The sequence below is a fragment of the Protomyctophum bolini genome (genome assembly GCF_963924005.1).
Source record: "Protomyctophum bolini genome assembly, chromosome: 6".
In the NCBI taxonomy this organism is placed as follows: Eukaryota; Metazoa; Chordata; class Actinopteri; order Myctophiformes; family Myctophidae; genus Protomyctophum; species Protomyctophum bolini.
In genome coordinates this window covers 24,034,128-24,058,561 of record NC_137867.1, presented here as the reverse complement: position 1 = coordinate 24,058,561, position 24,434 = coordinate 24,034,128, and the positions used below count along the sequence as shown (strand labels likewise).

Sequence of the window (24,434 nt, the reverse complement as noted above, 5' to 3'; positions counted from 1 at the left end):
CACACACACACACACGCAAACGCGCGCGCGCACACACACACACACACACACACACACACACACACACACACACACACACACACACACACACACACACACACACACACACACACACACACACACAGTAGAAGAAAGGATAGCAGAGACGCTTAGGTAGAGAGACAGAACAGAGAGGATGATAAACGTGACAGATAGAGAGAGATTAGGAAGTGAGGGACTGTGGAGGAAGCGAGGGAGTAAGGCAGTGTGGTTGGCCAGTGGCTGTAGCCATGGCGGTAGGAGGTATCCACTCACAGGGACAAGGGGACAACAACTAAAGACGTGGTTGACACCCCAGCCTCCACCTGGCCTTGCTCCCAGGAGACGGACACCTCATAGATATTACACACAGCGTCACAAAACGACATGGTCACATAGCCAACACCACCACCACACATAACACAGGCACATTCCACATCAAAACAATATAATTTAAAATGACTAGTATATGAACATGCTGTAAGACAAAATGAGAGATTTGTGAGAATTTAGGAGAAATTATTATTTTGTCTGTAGTTCTAATATTGTCCATAGGGTGTCACCCTTCATCAGCTTGGGGGAAATTGCCAGTAGTAGCTAGAGTAGATAATTGTATAAAATGTCAGTTCACATAAACACTGTTGTTGTGTGCCCTCCTCTTGTGAATGAGTTTACTATCCTGTGATAGCGGCAATACTGTACAACAATTATGGCAAAATGCTGGGGACAGCCTTGGTGAATGGTAGGGAAACCATGTCTATGTTAGATTAATGACCCAAAGAATCATATGCACACACTCACACAAGACAATGGTATACACACTTCTTGGCCCTGTTTCAGTAGCCTGTGGGCAGCAGTAGCCCTAGTCCACTAGCAGTGTGCTTGGCCCTGACCACCCTGGGATCTGCCGTCAGGATAAAAGAGCCAGGAAGGAGGAGATGGGGCGGAGGAGAAGCCCCTGCCCTATTTAAAAACTTCCCGGGAGACCCTGTACCTGTCATACTACTGATAAACTACCTACCTGAGCAGCATGCATTATATACAGTTGAATTAATGCAAGGGTACACGTAAACACATAACAATCGGTGTGGTTATAGATATATCAGTGCGGTTATAGACATGTCATGCACATTAGATGCTCTTTTAGAAAACACACACAAAACATGACAAACTCACAATGTACAATATAGTAGAAACACACAATGTACAGTATAGTAGTAGTAGCATACACAGGACATATTTGAGCAGAACATTGTATATATGTAGTCAGCTCCCAAGCCGAAGCAGAAATCTTGGCAGATTTCAAAATATTCCTTGCCTCATACTAATGTTGGTGAACAGAGCACAACTTCAGACACTAAATACCAAGACTAATCATGTATATACTGTAGGTATTAATTGACTAGTTAGTCTGGTTGCCTAACAGGGCAAAAACAACTCCCGACTTAATTTATAGAGCAACCTTGTGACGTCATGTGGGTTAATACATCATCATCATACATCATCATTATACTGTACTTAGCAACCACCACACCTGCAATTACCCAGAATTGTGAATTTTCTAGTTATTCATCAAGCTTGTAGCATTTCAGTGTGGATCTGATGCTGAGAAATGCTCTATTGTCACATTCTCATGTTTTAGTGCCTTAATATCACACATATTGTGGCACGCACGTGCATGTGCGCGCGCGCACACACACACACACACACACACACACACACAGACACTCATCAATTCAATTCATATGAGATTGTCGTCAATACAAATGGAAAACGATGAATTATTACTGGAGCTTCAGTCCGTTTAATTTAGGGGCTGTGCATTTCTCTCACCTGATTGGCTGTGTTGATATCAATGCCATTCTTGATGTGGTCCAAAGCTTTGTCCAGGTTTCCAGAACGGGCTGCCCGCAGAAAACTGTTGCCAGCATCTGCCTGCAAGCGAGACAGAGAGAGGAGGAGAAGACATATAGGGACAGGAGTGTACCAGAGAGTGAGACACACGTAAAGTGGGAGAGGAACAGGGCAGAGGTGTAAGGGAAGAGGAAGAAGGAGATAGGTAGAGAGGTCTATTATTTTCATTTAAAATAAATAAATAAACATTTACAGGACTTAAACCTATATCAGAGGCCAAATAACTGATTTTCCTCTCATTTCAGCCCCCCTCATGAGGTTTTGGAATGTGCAGTTAGAGAGTACCGGTAGTACCCAATTCCTACTAGGCACACAGACGAAGACTGAAGTGCAGGAGACCATGCATACTGCACTTGTGTACAGAGTGTGTGCTTGCGTGCGTGCGTGGTATGTACTGTATGTAACGGTGCATGCAGAAGCACATACAGATGTCCCCCTGACTCCATTATGTAATCCAATCAGACTATCCTGTCCCCTCTTTCAAGCATCCATCCACAGATGGAGCCATGCAGGTGATAAGACAACTGGGATCATATGATTGCCACTGCACCTGCTCTGCTCAGACGTATACGGTACGTGGGCTCATGTTGTGTGTGTGCTTGTATGTGAGAAAAAGGAGAGAGAGACAGAGAGAGAGTGACAGAGACAGAGACAGAGACAGAGACAGAGACAGAGACAGAGACAGAGACAGAGACAGACAGACAGACAGACAGACAGACAGACAGACAGACAGACAGACAGACAGACAGACAGACAGACAGACAGACAGACAGACATACAGACAGACAGACAGACAGAGACAGAGTGACAGCGACATAGTGGGACTGAGAGATGTTGAGATTGCAAAAACAAGAGCATTATTTTGGTGAGTGTCTTGGCTCGTGGTCCGGCAGCACATGCCTAGTGTTTCAGTGTTTTGTTTGTGTCTGAGGGCTGCATGCCTCCCCCAGGAAGGGGTGCTGCAGAAAATGGATCACTCATGCGGCACAGGGGGAAGAGAGAGGGAGGAGAGAGGAAGAGGAGGACTGAGGGTAAGAGAGAGCATGAGAAAGGGAGAACGAGAGGGGGGATGGTAGAGGGAGAGAGATGGAGGGAGAGAGAGAGAGAGAGAGAGAGAGAGAGAGAAATCTTTCTGCGGCAAATCTTCTACCTTTATTCAGCAGAGTCATCTCAACACTCTGGTCAGGAAAGTCCATCTCATCCTCATCTAGAGTAAAGGCTGCTATTCATGCCTTACTGTATATGACCATAAACACAAACCAACAATCACATGAGATGAAATGAGTCCTCCGCTGAATCAGTCTGGGTAAAGAGGAGAAAGGTCTGCATGCCCGAGCTGGAGGCATAGCAACAAATGACACCAGCCCACTCTCAGCATGACACCAGTGGCACGGCACCGTGCAAACAGAGAGACCACTTTAACCATTTAACACATCACATGTATTTATTTCACATTTTTCCCGAATATAATGACATGCCCAAAATTGGGACGGCTGGGTTGAAGTGGTTAAAACAACATTTGTACAGTACATCATTTTAAACCACTTTAATCCAATGTGTAAAAAAGGCACATTTTAGCAAGAACGGAAATTTCCTGCAACCTGCAACAATAAATAGAAGCATATCTACTAAAGATCTCAGTGAAGAAGACCTTAAAGCATGATAGCCGAGTTGCAGTCATACAAACCCCATCAGACTGCACACACACACACACACACACACACACGCGCACGTGTGCTGTTGCTTTTTAGGAAGTATATAGAGACTTTCCCAAAACGAATCATCAGCACCCCCCCCCCCTATTCAATTCACACACAAACTGGCAAATAACAATAACAAATGTTCGCCAGTGTTTCTCACAGTGCTCCAACCGAAAAGCATACATATTTTAATCATTCAACATTCAAACCACTATATGTAACTAATGAAGGAAAAATACCCAGTAGTAGGCCTATTGTGTCTTTCTAGTTGGTATTCTAATGTGCTCTGTGTAACATTAAAACCCATTAATTTACTCACAGTGGCTAAGCTCTCTTGGTCAGTCATAGTTTCTCCCTCTTCTTACGACCATACTCTTCTCTCTCTCTCTCTCTGTCTCTGTCTCTCCTTCATTCACTTTAACTTTTTCACCCAATCCCCTCCCTCCAAGGACAGCAAACTGACCACAAAATACCTCCAATCCTTTCACTTCCATGTTCTGTACACACCAGCCTGCATGTACACACACACACACACGCGCGCGCGCGCGTGCGTGCGTGCGTGCGTGCGTGTGTGTGTGTGTGTGTGCGTGCGTGCCCATGGGCCTGAGAAGCCAATTATCCTCAAAGAGGCCTACACAGTAACATCCTGTTCATTTATCCATGTGTAACTGAGGGTACAATCTATTAATTTTTTAAAAGATTCGTTTTCTTTGCTTTTGTGCCTTTATTGATAGTTACTGTACAGTGAAGACGGACAGGAAAGAGGCGGGGAGAGACATGCATGAACGGGACTCGAACACGCGACGTCAGGGGCGTAACTACCGTGACGCAGACAATGCGACTGCGTGGGGGCCCAGAGGCAAGGGGGGCACACGGCTGCCCACCCGTACCGTCTGTAAAATCAAATAATAATACAGAGATGCAATGACAATTGAGTTGAACAAAGTTTGGCGTAGTTTGGGCTGCGCTGTTTATAAGCAAAAAACTATCTGTTTGGGATATTTCCGCTGGCGATCGCGCGGGGGGCGGGTGCTGTCGGGGGCACTCGCTGATCAGGGCCCAGTGACATCTACGCCCCTGCGCGACGTGCTGTCAGGCCAGTCAGAGCAGGCCTATATGTGGCATGCGCCTGGACCACTAGGCCAGCAGGTGCCCGAGTATACAAAATTAAACTATAAATGGACCTATAACAGTGAGGATTTGCCCACATTGAATCTATCATGGTGCAGATACTAATTCAGTTGATTTTTGCACCAGGCAGTGTAAAAGGTTTTCAGGCCGTGCCATGTATGGGATGCAGAGAAAACAGGTGCACTCGCGCACTCACGCACGCATACGCACCCACACACACTCACGTACACACACCCACACACACCCTCACACTCACAAGCAAAGAGCAAATGGTGTCATTGTAGCGCCATGGTGACCAACCATAGTTGCAGGCCCCGTCTGATGGCCTCTCAACCCCTCGGACACAAGCAACTCCACCCCCAACAAGAGCGGTCGGCTGGCATTAAGGAGATGTACTGCTAGACACACTGTAGAATCCACCATATGAGGCATCCCAAAGTCAGCCTGTTCACAGCCAGGTAATTAAGTTCAAGTGGTCAACAAATGTGCAATACGTTCATCTGTTGAAATGGGAATGAGAGCTACTGTCACAATGTCCATCAACATCAATACGGTCATCTGTTGAAATGGGAATGAGAGCTACTGTCACAATGTCCATCAACATCAATACGGTCATCTGTTGAAATGGGTATGAGAGCTACTGTCACAATGTCCATCAACATCAACATTAGCCGTCTTTCAAAAGGCAGGTACTGTAGCTCAACATGGGTTCAGGCCAAGTCTCAGCTGTGTAAAAAGTGCAATGTTTCATTGCATGTGAACACGGTCAAACAGAAATGTAGAACAGTACTACTGAATGGAACGTACTCTACTGTAGTAACAGTATATATCATCATGTGCATGCAATGCGTGTGTTGAGGAGAGCTCAATGTGTGGTCCACTGAGATAAGGACATAGGAGGCCCACACCCAGCCAGTCAGATGCACACACAATCACACATACGCATGCATGGCATACCCCCCCCCCCAATACACACGTAACTCAAATAGCAGTCTAAAAAAGTGCTCTGTGGTGACTCTACATTCGCTACATTCCAGTGTGAGTTAGATGAATGTGACTCTTTCTTATTAGTCCCACAGAGACGGGACAGGCTTTGGGCTCTGGGGCTGAGGGGAGCTGAGAGAGCACATTAATCATCACGGTTTGGGAGGCAAAGAAACAGACAATGACCTGCTCGTCAGCACTAACATTAACATGAGCAATACCAACACAGAGCAGGTCCCCAGGCTAAGAATGTTGCTGGGCATCTCTCACAAACAGTGAAGTCCTCAGTGTTAATTGATCCATTTGCTTCCTTTTTCCCTGTACACAAAATGTCTTCGTTCATTTGATTGGGAGTTTATACTGCACTGAGGCTCAGTATTACAGAGGAAAATTCATCCCTCATCACATTACGGAAAATCCCCTGGTCTCACTTCCATTTTTCAGCCTCCCTTCTCTTACAGTATACTTAAATCTGTTATCAATTCCTTCCCTCCTCTCCCTCTGCATCCCGGTGCTCCTTTCATTCCTCCACCTCCGTATGACTCCCTGACTCACTAGCTTAATCTGCTAGTACTGCAGCAGACTCAATGACATCATCTCCCCGCTGCTAGACTGCAGTGATAAAACCCAGTTATGTGTGCGTGAGCGTGTGTGTGACGTGTTTGTGACGTGTACGTGTGTGTGTGTGTGTGTGTGTGTGTGTGTGTGTGTGTGTGTGTGTGTGTGTGTGTGTGTGTGTGTGTGTGTGTGTGTGTGTGTATGTGTGTATGTATGTGTGTGTGTGCGTGCGTGCGTGTATGTGCTTTGCTGAACAGAATTCAGTTTCACACACAAGATTAGCATCCAAGGCATGAGAATTCTCACCCAGGGAATACTGGTTCTCACCGTAGTAATATGTGTGACACCTGAGGGATTTTCTTTCACACAGAATCTAGTGTGAGTGTACGTGCGCTCGTGCACAAGTGTGTGCATGCTCACGTGTGTGCGTGCTCACGTATGTGATTTTGTGTGATGAATTGAATGCTCAGTTAGAGATGGGACAGTGCGAGTGTATTTTGAGGAGCAGTAGGCTGCATTGATTTAGGGAAGTAGGAAGTGGAGAAACAGTATCAAGCTGTCTTGTTGTCAGTGGTCCGTTCCCCATGGACGGGCACAGGGGCAGGAACCTTGTATCTCCATATCATTATTCAACCGTATATTTTTTGGGGGGTTTGTTTTCGTAAATGAATGCCCTACTTCACAGAAAAGTAACAAAAATAGCATATCTACAAGCTCATGTGTCGCATGTTGATCAGCTATTTTTGTGGTTAAGTGAGTCTGTGGAGCTCATAAATATGTATTACCAATGAAAAGTACTAGTAACAAGAGCGTGTGACAAAATAGTAACTATACTGAAAAGTAACAGTTTTGGACATACAAGGTTTCCACCGGACAGCAACATATTGATCTTAATGAAGCCACCCCTCCTCCGCTGGTCCCCATGGACCTCTATGTGCAGCTGACACTACAGTACAACCGCCACAACCACTGACCTGCTCCCAGCGGATGGAACCACCATTGGTGAGTCTGCAAAGGGCTGGAGTACATAAAGATACATTAACACTGGTGAATTAATCCAAGTAAGCAATGCTCCTTGAAAGGACAAGCTTATGCATGCTGTCCATGCGTGCACTGCACATGTGTGAGCGTGCGTGTGCGCATGTGAGATAGATAGATAGATAGATAGATAGATAGATAGATAGATAGATAGATAGATAGATAGATAGATAGATAGATAGATAGATAGATAGATAGATAGATAGATAGATAGATAGATAGATAGATAGATAGATAGATAGATAGATAGATTTTGGGGGTGAACTATCCCTTCTGTTTTAGCTTTCTTTTGATTACACCACTGATTAGAAACAAACATCTTCCGAACTTCATAAAATCACAGGAATATACGATAGTATGCTTTTGGACTGGGTATCATTTTAAGATAGCTTGCAAACTTGAGGAAAACATATAGCCTATTATTTGTTTGTTCAATTGTTAAAAGTTAAAGTTGTTAAAAGTTATTTTTAAATGCATGCATATATTACGTACATACACAGTCTGTGCATGCCTCTGCATTTGCACACAAATAGATACATGTGTGTACGCATGCATTAAGGAACACTATGAATTTGCAAGGACAGCACCAGGTGCAAATCATAAATATTTGAAGTGGCGGAGAAGCTTCTTGTGCACTCAGGAATGAGGTGAATTTGAGGTGCAGAAATAGCTGGTTTAAAATCAGAATGTCTTTATAGTATACACTCAATATGATTGGAAATTCTGTCCAGGTCATAAAGCACTGTTACGGTTTAAACAGCTATTTCATCTCCTGATCTTGCTGACTAGCATTCGTTCTGGAAATTGATTTCCTTTTTTTACTTCCCTCTGGCCTCTGTTCCTCCCTTCATCTCTCAAATGTTCAGAAGTGGTTGTATAGCCAAGGTGCTGTTTCCGCCCGTACTGATGTAGTAATTACTAGTCAGTCTGCTTGAGGCCATTGGGATCCTTCAGCTACAATATGGACAATTGGACATATTTACAGGAAGCTCTGAGGTGGAGCTGTTAAATTCACTCCCACTCATCTCCGTTGGTCTGTCTGTCCAAGTGTCCATCTGTCTTTTTGTCTCCATATATGCTTCCACCCCCTGTATCTGGCAAAGAATCTTGTCCTAGTTGTATTATTTACCTTCTCGCAGTCCTCTCTCTCTCCCTCCCTCCCTGTATTCCACTGCTTCTCTGCTTCTTACTCTCTGATTGTCTCTTTATATATACACCCCCATTCTGGCCTCCACAGTTGTAGATGAGATTGTCATGGTTATTGAATTCTTTTGTGTAGCGAGAAAGCGAGACTGAGCTATAGAGTGGTGATAGAAGCTAGGGTGTGGGGGGAAGTGGTGGTAAACATACTGTGTTTTATTTAATTAATCAAAAGTAATTAAACCAAATAAAGCAGCTGGGAGATAATGAATGTACAAGCGCAGGACTTGTACCAAATTAAAATGTGCATGAAATTCCGAATTGGCTGCTTGTGCTGCAGTTAGATGTTTGAGTGTAAACATGGCCGAGATACAAGCCTGTTGCCATCTGTGAAATCAAGGGAATAACAGTTAAACTAAAGTTCAGGTCATACTCGTACCTAAATATAACAACAGTGCTAGACCAAATAAAGATCACAGAAATCCCTATAAACTAGTGCAGTTGTCTTGAGCAGTTATTAGTTGCTTCAGCCTCAGTTATATGAGTTTGAAACTAACAACTCCGATGAGCATTGGGCAGGCTCTTTGTTATGAATGTTTTGCTTAGGGCCCTTTGGTGGCGCAGGGGTAAGTTACCTGCCCACCACTGCGGTCTAGGGGGCGAGCACTACGTCCTCCCCATGGGGACTCCTCCCTGGCAGGTGAGCACTACGTCCACCCCATGGGGACTCCTCCCTGGCAGGTGAGCACTACGTCCTCCCCATGGGGACTCCTCCCTGGCAGGTGAGCACTACGTCCACCCCATGGGGACTCCTCCCTGGCAGGTGAGCACTACGTCCACCCCATGGGGACTCCTCCCTGGCAGGTGAGCACTACGTCCACCCCATGGGGACTCCTCCCTGGCAGGTGAGCACTACGTCCTCCCCATGGGGACTCCTCCCTGGCAGGTGAGCACTACGTCCACCCCATGGGGACTCCTCCCTGGCAGGTGAGCACTACGTCCACCCCATGGGGACTCCTCCCTGGCAGGTGAGCGAGCCAGTAAGGTAAAAGCAGTGGCAAGCAGTGGGAGAAATTAATTGCCACATTGACTATACATCGGAAGGAAAAAGGGTGGGCTGATAATTGGCTAGTCTCTTTTTTTATCAATATTTTGCTTATTTCTTGAAGGAATGAAACCGTTTGATAATTAAAGGAATTAAATCCCTGTATGCTTTAGAAATTCCAACAACTGTGTTTACTTTGTTTATAGTTGGATCTTTTCTGGGCATTTAACATGATTAAATTTGCCCATGATGTGAGATAAATGTAGTCTGGAGATATTGTAGTAAACTGGCTCTACAGGAAATCAGGAATACGTCAGATTAAGTCCACCACATATAGTTGGTGAATTCTTATTTCTTCAGGTTGCATCAGCTAGAACCTTGCATCTGTCTGCAGTACTGTGCTAGCACTGGGAAGTGCCGCATCAGCAATCTCACTTGGGTAAGTAAGGCCTGTTGTGTGTCACCAAATATATTGGCCCAAAATAACTCATAACTTTGTGCGAGTCAAAATAGACAAAATGGATTACAGATCATTTCCATTTGGGTCCATGTTTACAGATAGGTTTTTACACTCTCACAGTTAAATTAACACTGAGGAATACCTTAGCGAAACAATAATAAAACAAACCATTAATGACCCACTAATCAGTGCACCGACCACCAAACATAATACTAGGTCAACATCTTAACAATCTGAATATGAAGCAGATAACCCAAGGAAGTCCGAAACAAGATTAGGGAGGACAAAACAGGTTGCAGAGCCATGTTCGTACACTTAAGATGCAGTTTGCTAATCTTTGACACACACGCATAACAACTCCCTGAGATACTCCCAAGCAACCAGGCTCCCACCCCTCACGTTGCTATGGGAGACAAGTGTAGAAGAGTTCTGCTCTGGTTCTGCGTGTAGCGAACAATTAATTTAACAATTCTACTTATTTAATTAAAAGTTGATGTCCCTTTGCCATATACTGTTAGTCTGGTGAAACCTTGAGAAAGGAGACTGTTTTGTATGAGTGACACATCACCTTCCTATTGAGCAGAGCCAGTGTTTACACTGTGTGGCATCATCTCATTTGCCCTCCATCCGTCACTCTCTCTCTCTCTCTTTCCCTCTCTCATTTTTCTCTGTCAGTTGCTAGTCAGAAAGGACAAGGGCATATTGATGAATGAAAAGAAGACCAAACAGAAAGGTTCTGAGTAAGGGAGAAGTCTCTAAATAGCTGTGTTTACGGAAAGGGATAGAAAACAGAGAGCAGCATGGTACCGAATTGGAACAGTGCAAACAGAGAAGCATGTGTGCTGAATAAAACATTAGGACACCATAAAATGGACTGAGAATCAAAACATTCAAATATGCTCATGCTCAATATAATAATAATAATAATAAACAGGAAAACACAATCGAATGACTAAGACAAAGACAATAAGGGAATCAGACAGAGAGAAAGAGCAAGAGGTGAAAGAGATCTAGAGGTGAGCGGGGTAGGGGGGAATAAAAGGTGAGATGGAGAACAGAGCAGAGTTTCTAGTACTCACTCCAAAGGTGACAGTCTTGACTGGCATGCCTGTTGGCCCAGCACTCTCCTTCTCTTCCCACTTCCTCGTCTTTTTCTCTGTTTCCTTTTTCCGCAAATATGCGACTGTCTTTCTGTTGCCCCCCCTGCGAGTGCTGTGGCACTGGGCACAGAGACCCTGTCCCACGTAAACACGCTCTCACACCCAGACAACCACACTTGAGTAAGCAGGGCCCTAGTGGGAGGGGAGACGAGGGAGGGTGGGTGTTTGGAGGGGGGTTAGGGGGGATGAGGGGGGGCCTGGGGGTTTATCTCTACAGGAATGCTGCCTGTATCTAAAGACACACATTTCACACACGGCCCAAAAAAACGAATGGGAGCTCCTCACTTATAGTATCAGTGTCTCACATATGCCTACAACTTGCTACTTGCTATAACTTGACTATACTCCTGTATCTATTTTATTTTTTGCTATAATTGCAAAACCCATAAGGGTCCATTTTTACACTTTTGGAGTTATATTAATGCTCCAGGATTTACTGTGCTCAGCTTCTTTACCCCAAGCACCCCCCCCCCACACCTTTTTCTCTGTTCCAGCTTATATCCTCCATGACACATTCTATTGCCCTCTCTCCATCCCCACCCGGTATACCCCGTTTCTATTTTCAACATGTTTTGTTGATCTCCCCAGCTTGCTCCGTTTCACCCAAGCTTTATCCGTCTTTTCTGCTGTCTTTTCTCCCCTGCCACAAAACGCCCATCTCTCTGTCTCCTGTATGTTTTGTGACAACCAGACAATCTTCTTCCCCTGGACCAGGCTTTACCAGAATAGCATAATGTTACTGTGGAGAATGGTGTGTGTTTATAGAGCGGGCCTGCTTCAGTCTGCGAGGTGACTTACAGTGACAAAGCGCATGGCAGGGTGGGGGGCTGATTGGGGGGCTGACAATGGGCCAGACACATAGTGTGTGTGTGTGTGTGTGTGTGTGTGTGTGTGTGTGTGTGTGTGTGTGTGTGTGTGTGTGTGTGTGTGTGAGCGTGCATGCACGCGCGCACAAGGGGGGCTCTTAGGGGCCAACCTCTCAAAAGGCTCTGCCTCTTTTAATAAAACGTCCGTCATTCCCGGTCTGAAAAGGCCCCCTTTTCTCTCCCTCTCCCCTCCTCTCTCCCTCTCCTGGCTAAACGCTGGGAAAAGCACATCACTGCCAAAACCATGCAGAGAGATAAATGCTTGTAGGATAGGGGGGAAGGTGGAAAGGGGGCAACACACTACTCAGTGGCACTGGACCGTGACCTGGGCTAAAAACATCACGTGGGGCTGCTCTCCTGTCTACAGCCTCTGGTTTAGACAGTGGGTTCCTTTGCCAAAGAATGCAGGACATGCGGCTGTAGCTACTAATGTCCATGAAGACATGACAAATTAGCCTGTGGTCCTCAACTAGGGGATAGAAACTCTCTCCTCTGCTCTGTCCCATCTCTTCTGGCTCAGCCAGTACAGCAAAATGTAGCAGAGTGCAAAAGAAACAGGTAATCAGGTAATAAAGCGGGTAGTGACCGAGACTTCAACAAAGTCTGATGATTACCGATTACAAAGTACTATAATGGGTAAGATAAACAAAAGCTACATTCTCATGTTTTAACCACCTAAAGGGATATTTCACTTTCAAACATGGCTTTTGTGAGCACCAAAGGCATTTTTTAAGATTCAGATAAGATTCAGTATTTAGATATTTGACATTCATGTTATCAGACACACCCCCTTCCTATACAAACCCATTGTAACTTAAAACTCCATGTTAACCATGATAGATTAATCAAAATTTCTAAATACTGAATCAACCAACTTAAATATTGTCTGGGGTGCTCACAACAAGAAATATCCCTCCCAGCAAGCCAAATGGCGTCATGATGACGTCCTCTAGTGACTCGGGTGACGTTCAGGACTCGGCCAGATCACAGCCCATATGGGGATGATCTTTATGTCATTTCCAGGACATCTTCACCAGTTGAAATAATATAGTTTATTCTGGGCCAGATCTGACTAGTTAAATATGATATGACATAAGTTGATCTGGCCTCGATCGGACTCTCTCTGATTCATCCAGGGACGTCCTTCTTAGTGGGCAGAATTTATGTTGTTTGAAATCAGGTGATATTCCGGGCCAGATCTGACTAGTCTTGGTTTGACTTGATCTGGCACCAATCAAGACGTCACTAATTCGCCCAGGTCACAATGTGATGCTTGTACATTTGTACATGTGTCCAAAACAGGGACGCTAGGTTGAACCTAGTTTATAAAGTATTTGACAGATTGGACACAGATTACAGTGCCTGGGTCATGACCTGCACAAACTCTCAATGTTGTGAGTTGCAGACAGTTACACAACAGTTACACAACTTGACACTTGTGACTGTCTGCCCACAATGTGTACTGTCATTGTCAGTCTGACTCTTAAGTTGGCACTGCGTGATGTGGCTGCCTGTTGCTGTTATAACACACTGCCTGTTACGGTTATAAAATATCTATCTATCTATCTATCTATCTATCTATCTATCTATCTATCTATCTATCTAATGAAGCAAAGATGGAACTGTATAAGTAAAGCACCAAGTGTTTGGCAGTGGCATATCGCAGGTCCTCTGTTTTTTTTAACAGGATTGTTTTCGGTTGAGGATAGACGTGCCCTCTGGACCCAGTCTCCTACCCCCCCTTGTTGGCAGGATAAAGGACAACAGCCGCCCACGTGCTCTGCGTTGTAGGAGTTTATTGCCCATATCCTGATGCTTCCTGAGACGGAGGCCAGAGTTGAAAATGGGGGTGGGGGATTGTCAGGTTGGAGGCTGGGCTGTTGCCCCATCTCGGCTCATCTATCAAAGTTATGTGTACACATAGGGTACAGCAGAGATCTTTATAAAATTGTTTTAAGTATCTACTATCAAAACAATATTTCAAAAAGAAAAGAAAAAAATGGTGTTGCCTAGTAATATTATATATATATTTGCTCAAAAGGGACTTCTTTCCTCTGTGTTGTTTAAAGGCTTCTCAGTGTGTTAACTTATCAGTTATTACAATGTACAGTATAGGGCACATTTAGCATTTGTTTAGCAAACTGGGCTGTACCGCAAACTTTGCAAGCCAATCATAGCCAATCAGAATGGAATATGAAACATATTTCATCACATGACTCCAGTAAGTGTAAATGTGTACCGATTTGCGTGAATTTTGGACAAAATATGTAGGAGTTGTGGCAATACCTGTGATTTGAAGATAGCGGAGGAAGCCAGAAAATCTCAGTCGGAAAAGGGCCTACATGAGAAGTTGCTTCGTAATCCATGGAATCCAGGAGAACTTTGTTTCTCTATTGTATGATCTAGCAATTGAAACAAAGTTATACTGTAGGCCAAAAAGTAATGCAGCCTATTATAGCACAAAACATAATAATAATAATGGAGGTTCTTCTTTAGCTTGTTGGGACTGTGCATGGAAAGTTCCACTGTGATCGGTCCAGTGGTGCCTGAAATTAGCTGCTCATAGGCACAGACAGACACACACACACACACACACACACACACACACACACACGGACAGGGGCGAAAACATAATTCCCGCCCCTGGCCCCTTCCGGCCTGGGAAAATTACTATACTTTTGATATCAAAATAGCAATAATGCCAACAGCCAGGACAACAGCCCTCTAGTGGCAATTTGAAGCACTGCAGCACTGGCATGCTGCCACAGCTCTGCTCCAAAGAGACTGTGGGTAGGGCCAGGCAGATTACTGCAGCCCTGGCAATGCTCTATCGCTCTCTCACACGCACGCACACGCACACACACACACACACACACACACACACACACACACACACACACACACGAGATCATGGATTTCACAATGCCATGCCAGACTTCCCGGTCCTTCATTGCCACCCCAGTTCCTGATTACTGATGTCCCTAGCGATGACATCACAAGGAATGACAGTTTTCTACCTCTGGTCTGCTTTGAGGCAGGACTCCAGAGAAGGGAAGATATAACCTCATTGTCAGCTCTGTAGCAGTGGCCGGCAAACTGTGTTCTTCTGGATTGGACTAGTGAAGAAACACGGAGAAGGTTGCCGTATATTATATTAGTCGATGGGTGGCTCTTCCAAGACAGATTTTGCTCTCTCATTAGAAGACGGGTGTAAGTGCCATCCAACCGTTTCTCTAGTTTCTTTGAAAGTGTCCATGTCTCGGAGCCATAGAGTAGAATCGGCTCAACGGTCATCCTAAATATTTTTTACTTTTAACATCTTACTAAGCTGGGATGACCAGATTTTATGCATGTCATTTCAGGCTGACCAGGCCATACCCTTCCTAGTTTGAAAGTCCTTTTGGGAAGAAGATTTATATGAACGCAAATACTTGTAGTCATCAACCCATTTCAGAGGAGTGTTGTTAAGTGTTTTTATAATGTGGTTATTGTTGGATTTGCATATCTCTACGTATTCAGTTTTCGTCTCGTTGAGATCAAGACCAACACAGTTGGAGGCTCAACGAGGGGGATAAGACGATTAAGGATGAGTTTGTTGTAAAGTTTTGCAGCAATTGCCATTAAGGAAATTCCTCTAGAATTATTGGCTAATGAGAGGTCTCCTTTCTTAGGTGTTGGGATGATCTGGTTTTTACATCTGGTTTCACACACAGACACACAGACAGACAGACAGACAGACAGACAGACAGACAGACAGACAGACAGACAGACAGACAGACAGACAGACAGACAGACAGGATATACTGCACACATGCAAAAACAGATGCGCGCACACACACACACACACACACACACACACACACACACACACACACACACACACACACACACACACACACACACACACACACACAGTGTGATCTGTGATAGATAAATTGAGTATAGAGTAAGAAAGGCGAAGAAAGAAAAGCAATTGAGAAGAGCGACAGTAGCAATATATCAGAAGATGTACAGGGTCCATTAGTCTTCAGATAGGTAGAGGTAAGAAGAGAGCATTGGCAGCTCTCTCAATGTCTCTGTCTACAACTCATATCTAAGAGCATCAGAACATCATTAAAAGAAGGGTTTTACGCATTGATGTCAACTCTACTCAACATCAAAGAATGGGGATAGAGAACAAAGGGGTACATCATAGACATAGATATGTGTTGTGATACAGTATGTGTTAGTATGGATTTGGCACGGGTTGTTGTATGCATTTGAGAAAATGGACCCATTTCTGCACGGCAGAGCCTATTAGTTGTGCTGTTCAATTAATTTTACATCCCTTCATTGCAGCCCAGTAGTGTATGTTATGCTGCTTTAAGTAACAGGCAGGTGGAACAGGCAGACAGACAGGCTCCCACTGCACTGCACCAACTAGACTGCAGTTGGGCAGGCTGGCACAACACACAGACGGAAGTCTGTGGATGCAATTGGTGACACACGGGCATGAGAGCCCTTTCACACAGGGGCCGTTTGACCGGCCTGAGAGAGGGAGGAAGGGAGAGGTAAAGAATGAAGGGGGTGATATACTGTATGCAGGGAGGAGCCCAGGCAGTCAGACCATAATTCAATCACTGTGTTTAATAGGTGCAGAGCCAGAGTGCTCCCAGACTCCATTCAAACCTAATGCACTGTTCTGAAACTATCTGATACGCACTCCTCCATGCCATACTGGACCTGTATTTGACCCGCTATTGCCACCATAATGACTCCGCTAAGGCCTGGCATAATGTGATTCGATGACAAGAAGTCACCTTAAAACAATAAGTCAGTTGCCTTTGAGGAAGAAACGGAGTACAGCAAACTGCGGTACAGTAGTTCCCTGCAGCATTAAAAGAATGTTCACAAGTGAAACCCGTAGGAATGGTGACAATCTCCACTGGCTACACTGCAGTGTAATCTTCTCTATGATTGATGTTTTGATGTCTATATGTTTGCCAGGCTCTGTGTGTGTGTGTGTGTGTGTGTGTGTGTGTGTGTGTGTGTGTGTGTGTGTGTGTGTGTGTGTGTGCTACTGTCAAGGCCAGATGTACAGGCGATATGGGAAAGCGATCACTGCGACCTGTCTCTATGCATCACTAAGCTTATCTCTCAACCCTGGTCACACAGGGGGGAGAAGGGAATGAAGAGATGGCAGAACAGATGGACGTAGAGAGCAAGAGGTGCATGACACAGCAGAAAGGTGGGTGGATGTCTTGGCCAACACCGCAGCAGCAGAACAATAAATTAATGTGCCGCGGGATGAGGATTGAGTGTGTGCCTTTATGGACGTGTGTGTGTGTGTGTGTGTGTGTATGTGTGTGTGTCCTAGATGTCTTGTTGACACTCCATTGGCATCCTCATCTGCACTGTTGATGCTGAGTCAGTCCATGAATCCTCTGTCACACATTCTTCCCTCCCTCCTTCCCTCCATTCCATAATAATCTGAACCATGCAGAGAGCCCCGACAGTCACTGGGAAAACTAACGCTACATAAATTATTAGTGTTCCATTAACTCTGAGAGTGTACAAATGTCACACTCTCAGAGTTAAACTCAGAATTATGTTTCTAGGATTTTACTGTGTACCATAAAATATTCTTAATAATGCATCCTAAAGCAGAATAATGCTCAATATACAGTAGAGCTAAATAGGAAAAAAAGAAAAAAGAGGAACTAACCAGGTGCTCAATAGAGATAGCAAAATTGATAATGATAAAAAGGTGCTCACACGGATCAAAAACGGGATTCAAGACATAGATAAAAAGAGAAGGTTCCGGGCACACAAAGGGCGTTCTTGCCCTGATGAAGACCTGTTAGGTCGAAACATGTTGGCAGTTGCCTTTTTTATTTAATAAAAGGCGTTCCTCATTTTTTAACTTTGTGTGCCCGGATCCTTCTCTCTTTTTATCTATACAGTAGAGCTAGTTGATGGATTTGTTATGCCTCATAACTAAGTCAATATGTGACTGTGGAGAGTAGGGTGTTGATGAATATTAAAGTTGATCCATGAAGAGAGATGCTGTCGTCGATCAACGGCAGCTTGCAGGTGGACAGTTAGACCTGACAGAAATCACTCCATGTTTGCAACCTCCCTATTCTGTCCCCTTAACCACTTAAACACAAACATTTTCTTTTTAAAATAATAGCAGATTTACAAGCTCAAGAAAATAATCTTGATGTTATTTCCTTGTTCACCTACTAGAGGTTCGAGTTCGGGCCGCTATACGGCCCTCACACCTACAGTACATCGCACTGTGGATCCAGTAGTACCCGTTGTACCCGTCTGTCTGTGTCCCTTTTGTACCCATATGTAGATATGAACATCCCATATGCCCGTATATGGAGACGCACGTACGCGCGCACACACACACACACACACGCACACGCACACGCACACACACACACACACACACACACACACACACACACACACACACACACACACACACACACACACACGGAATTACAGGCAGTACAGACTCACACACTTGCACCTTTAAGCAACACACCCTTGCTCAGGGATACACATACCATGCACACCGCGCATTCATCTAATTCACATGCACATGCACGCATGCATGCACATTGATAATTTCTCTCTGTCACTCACACAAATCAACACATACACATGCGCGCAAGCACGCACACACACGTACACACTCAGACACGCACGCACGTACACACTCAGACACGCACGCACGTACACACTCAGACACGCACACACGTAAGCACTCAGACACGCACACACACACACACACACACACACACACACTATCAATTAATTATCTTCATAGTGATTATTCTACCAAATACTTTTTATATCAATTGAATGATCAAGAAGCCTTTTTGATATATTTTTATAATCAATGGATAATATATCAATTAGTCCGATTAACCACTTATGCCATTTTTTATTGAAAGGTGTCATGCAGAAATAGAGAATATATAGCTGATCTACCAGCTCACACATCACACAGCATTGTGAGATCTGCTATTTTTTTATTTATTATGTATGATGGCAAATAATACGGAGGAATACAAATCAAATTTGGTAGTAGGGCCTACATTTGCAACTCGGGTCCATTTCACTAATAGCTAGAGGGTTTAAGTGGTTCAAAAGGTTGTGGAGGATTGCCTACACTCCTACAGTAGGTTTACCTTTCAATAGCAGGCTATATGTTTACTAGATTTTACCTTTCAATAGCAGGCTATATGTTTACTAGATTCCAATATTGGATGCACTGCAGTTGTGGAGGAGGAGGGGGGGGGGGGGGTCAGCAGGGTCTAATGACTGGTCTAGTTATTTATTTTTCCCAACCGGCACTGGTCTAGCACCATTAAATATTTGTTGAACAAAGTCATGACGTGTCCCTCACAAAAATAATATAATAATAATATAATAATGTCGCCACACTTTTGAGCGTCCGATGTCGCCTCTGAAATCGGAGATTCACACATACGTATGATAAAGTATCTGATCTTCATAAATTTTTACTTGGTTTGCATGATGTGGATTTTAGTCTTACTGCATTTTTATATATTTATTTGGGATATAATCTAATTGTTGTGATAAAATGTGGGAAATATTTCTATATTGGGATAACACAAATGGCAACAATAATGTTCAGCTGCATTTTTCCACTTTCTTAAGGACTTTCTCAGATATGATTTTAAACCCAGCACTGTGTAGGTGAGGGTTGTGTTTATTTTTAATTAAGCCATTTAGGCCATAGTTTCTTGGTAGGTTCCATGTAAAGTATTCTTAGTAGGCCACATTGCTCCCAAGAGGCATACCACTGTTGCAAAAAGCCAAAAACATGAGTTTCTAATGGGTCAGCAAGAGAGGAGAGAATTGCACCTTTCTTATTTCTTGCTAAGGTTGGTAGTAGGCCAAATACATTATTACACAACTTCTGCAGTTTTGCATAATGCCAATACAGCCCCATTTACCTTTAATCTGTATTATGTGAACCCAGTATCAATTGTGCCCAAAGCTAAAATTAAGGCTAAAATATTCACATATGCCGCGGCTTTTCACATGTAAATTAAACTCTGCCCCCCCATAGCCGAAACAAATTATAGCCAATTGCTGGTGCCTGCACGTGAATGGGTTTCATAATGTAGTCTGCATCTACAGTGAGCTGGGAGCAGCTGGAACATAGACACAGAGGGGGACAATCTATGTGACAGTCCAGGGGACTGACAGTTTTTCTTTCTTCATATTGCGTCTGCCATGCAGCCCTACTGTGACGAATGGTGCTTGGTTCCCTGAGCATCTGTCTCCAAGGACTCAATGAGGGGCAATTAAGAGCTATGGGATGATAAGGGATGCACTAGAGGCCGACTCCCGGCAGCTTTACTGGTGGCAAAGAAGTCTAGGTGTTCAATGCCCATATTTCATCTCGCTCGCTGGTGGACTGAGGTCCTCTGATTCAGCTGTACTGGTTGTTCCATCGTAAGTCTAGACCGGTGACCAAGGGCGACGGGGCCTTGGCCATCAGGGCCCCTAGTGTCTGGAACAGCCTGCCGTTGAACCTCACCGCCATAACCCTTTATGAAACTAATTTAAAACCCCATATTTAAAAAAGTAATGGCAGTAATTGGTGCATCCATTTCCGTTGCAGCTGTTATTTGTGTACAGCTGTCCTGTTATCTTTTCACCTGCAGGGGTTGTAAATTATTCACTGTTTGATTTGAGGTTGGAAAGCATTTTGTAAAAAAGGTATACAATACTGTATAAATAAGGTTTATTATTATTATTATCATCATCTAAATCTCTGACAAAGAGTTTTACAGGAAGTGGTGTAGGATGAGTGGGCAGTAGATGGGGCATTTAATTTTGGTATATAAATAAAAATAGGCCTCAGGTAACATGTCATGGTTGGTAAGCCCGGTTGTACGTCAGCTATGAATAAAAGTATTATGTAACAAGGTCAGAACCTTATATTCTGGGAGATTTACAGTAGAGGTTAGTAGGGTATGCAGAGGGCCTGTCGTGGGGGTTAATTCTATGCTGCCGTTCTTTTTCACTGTTGACTTGGCCATAGGCCAGTGAGGGGAATTGGATGCTAGTATAAAGCAATCCATCATTGCACCACTCTTTCTTACTGTCCTTCTGCTCTGTGCACACATACTGCTCTGTTGGTGCCCCCACTGCACATGCAAGAGAGAGGCATGTGCATGGCCATGTTGGTTGTTCCGTTTTTAAAACGACATTATGGTGGCAATATGGGTGCCGCAAGTTCCCACTCACCACTGCCGAGACTAAAGGTGGTTGCACACTGGACGTGTTTTTCGGAAAACCGACGGAAAAACGCAGCTAGAAATCCGAAAACACGTCCAGTGTGCAGGGACCTAAAATGTTCAAATACGTCTCCGATACGGTACCTAGGTGGGGTTGGCAAAAGGTCCTTTCTGTGTGGAACTAATGGCGAGGAACTGGTAGGAATAACGTGTTCCTTCCATGTGCTTCCAACCGGGGAAACCCCCCCCCCCCCCCCCCCCCCCCCCCCCCGTCAGGTGAAAAGAAGCGGCTTGGACTCCTCATGCACTGAAGGAAACATGATGTCAGTTTGTTGCTCTCCCCAGGTAGGCGAGAGTAGCGCCCAGGATTACACTAGATGAGACAATTGACACTGGTTGAAAAAAATGGGTTTCAAAAATCGTGGGATTAAAAAAAAAACATCTCGATACGACTCTGACAGGTTAGTTGGGGTGCCAGTTTGGAAGGAAGCCGAAAGAGAGGGATATTGTCATCAGGGTCAACAATGACAGGGACTACTTCGGGAGCAGGGGGGGATTTGCATAACTGTTATGTTTGGTGTAAATTTTAAAAGTAAAGGAGACAATAAAAAAACAAAAACTATATTGCAACCCCATTTCTATGCTATTGGTACTGTATATGCCTGTAATGAGGAAATTGTATTTATTAAATTGGCATGATGGGGTTATTGGGGTATATTCTTTTCTTGTGGATAGTAGCACAGTACAGGGGCTAATAGTCCTAAATGGCACAAAAACAACACCATGGAAACACCATGAACCATGAAATACCGTAACATACACAAAAAGGAACAATAACAGAAGGAAAAACTGAATGAATAAATTGTTGCACGCACACACGCGCGCGCACACACACACACACACACACACACACACACACACACACACACACACACACACACACACACACACACACACACACACACACACACACACACACACACACACACACACACACACACACACACACACACACACACACACACACACACACACACACACACACACACACACGTGGGGAAAATAAATGGAAAGGAAATACTGCATAATAAAGTATAGGCTATGTATGAGTTCATTGACATGGGGTAAATGATAGTTGATTTTGTGTCACTTGAGTAGCTAGCCTATGTGATACGAATTCATAACCCATCTGTGTTGAAGTGTACTGCATCGCAAGGTCATTATATTTTGTTTTGTATGTTACTGCACTTTCAGTTGGTTTTAGAGAAGGTTTAGGTTCATCCCAGACACCCTGAAAAAGCTCTAAAGTGTTTGAGAGGAAGTGGAACATTTGGAAAGTAGTTTTAGGTATTGGAAATGAGAGGAAAGAGGAGGCCAGGATTGAAGGGGAAATCATCAGGAATAAAGCCTGATGTATACTTAGTTGTTCGTATCATGCACTGAAAACAGCCGAACTACAAACTCACAAAGCGTTGCATAATCACAATGTGAATGGAGATCTGCTGCTTTTGGTGCACAACCAAGTATATATCAGGCTTAAGAGCTGTCTGGAAAAGGTTTCTTAAAAGCCTTATAGCACTTAGATCATCCCTCCTCCACTGAGTTGAAATGGATTCAAGATCATCTCTTGGATGGGTGCAATAAAGCCTTCAGCAGACGCATCCCAGACCAGTTTGAACAGATCATCAAACCAGACAAAACACAAGCACAGCACATGACAAAACAGTGACATGGGCAATAGACAATAGCCACAACACATAAAAAGCAGCATTGACATATCACAGCCACAGCACTGGCACGAGACGAACACGATGCTACACGACATCTACAGCATGGAGCTCCACAGCACAATGGAATCACTAACACAGACACAAACACAACACAGACAGGGACATCACAAACGCACACAATACGCTACCACTTATACACAGATGAGAGCGTGCATGCATACAGCACAGTACTATACCAAACACAAAGAGAAAATAGAGATCAAATCGCTACTATTGACCCTCACTCTCTCTCTCTCTCTCTTCCTCTCTCTGTCTCACAAGTGCGCACACATACTCACAGACTCACATACTGTACACGTCACGTACACTGTCAACTTAATTTAAGCGTAAACACCAATACATTGATACAAATGGAAACGGAAGCATATTTCTTTAAATTAGAAGAACCCACAGGAAAAATAGTTGAACTATTGACTATGCAGTAAACGGTCTCTACTCTCTATCATACACCAGTAGACAATCAATACTATCTGTATTGATAACTATTTTTGTACTGGTATGCACATGCACACTGTAGCTTCTTCAAAGACTATGGAGAAATTTGATGGAGAGCTATATTTTGCCCGTGGACTCTTGGCATTGTAATATGCTTATTGCACATTAATTTAGTGAGAAATCACAGACAATGATAGATATATAAATATAGGTATAATATACAAATACACTAATATTAATTATAGATATATGTGACACCAAAACAACGTAAAGTTGAAACAAAAACAAAACGGAAAAAGGGTGAATATGTCAAGCAAGGACAGGAACAAAGAAAAAGCTCCAGCCTTAAACCCACAACAGCTGACTAAGAATCAGCTCACAGCACAACAGCAACACTAGACCGTCAAAAGGAACCAGAGCTACAGTACAATACCATAAGCAACACTCAACAAAAAAATAAACAAGAGAGAATAGAGAAAACAACAACAGCAAGAGCAACAACAGTGATAAAGGTTGTGACAGATGGTCATTATATACGGTAGTTAAAAAAATATACAAATATATATAAAAAGAAAAAAGCCAGATATACGTATTGCAGATATTTACTTCTTCATCAAAGTGCCACACTCCTTGGCCATCCGGCATCTCAGAGCTCACACTACTGTCCTGATCGATTAGCCAGCGATGCACCGCGTGGGCCTAAAAGGACATACGACATAAAGACAGAGCCCAGTTAAGAGACAGAAAGACGGAAAGATTGATAGAGGGGGGGGGGGGGGAGACAAAGGACAGAAGGGGGGGGGGGGGGGGTTAAGAGGAGAGAAGGGAAGAGTAGAAGGAAACAATGACAAGGAAATGAGAGCTTCAAAGAGGAACAGGTGAACATCATATTGAGACACAGGTAGAAAACAAGATGAAGGAGGGAG

The 24,434-nt window shown here is 44.0% G+C and overlaps 1 protein-coding gene across 18 annotated transcripts in view; it reads right to left on the bottom strand.

The window, feature by feature from the left end:
• Positions 1–24,203, bottom strand: part of ank1a (ankyrin 1, erythrocytic a) — a 68,727-nt gene extending 44,524 nt beyond the window's left edge. For 11 of the 18 annotated variants that reach the window (XM_080764955.1, XM_080764970.1, XM_080764961.1 and 8 more), the window contains exons 1-2: positions 24,115–24,203; positions 1,852–1,953 (exon numbers count right to left, since the gene is read on the bottom strand). In XM_080764955.1, the coding sequence (XP_080621081.1) occupies positions 1,852–1,953; positions 24,115–24,153 (141 nt within the window). In that variant the 5' untranslated portion in view covers positions 24,154–24,203. Of the gene's footprint in view, positions 1–1,851; positions 1,954–3,951; positions 4,005–10,556; positions 10,657–11,067; positions 11,238–24,114 lie in introns of those variants that run through there. The other 7 variants (XM_080764965.1, XM_080764967.1, XM_080764972.1 and 4 more) reach the window with 5 other exon arrangements.
• Between the last annotated feature and the right edge of the window lie 231 nt (positions 24,204–24,434).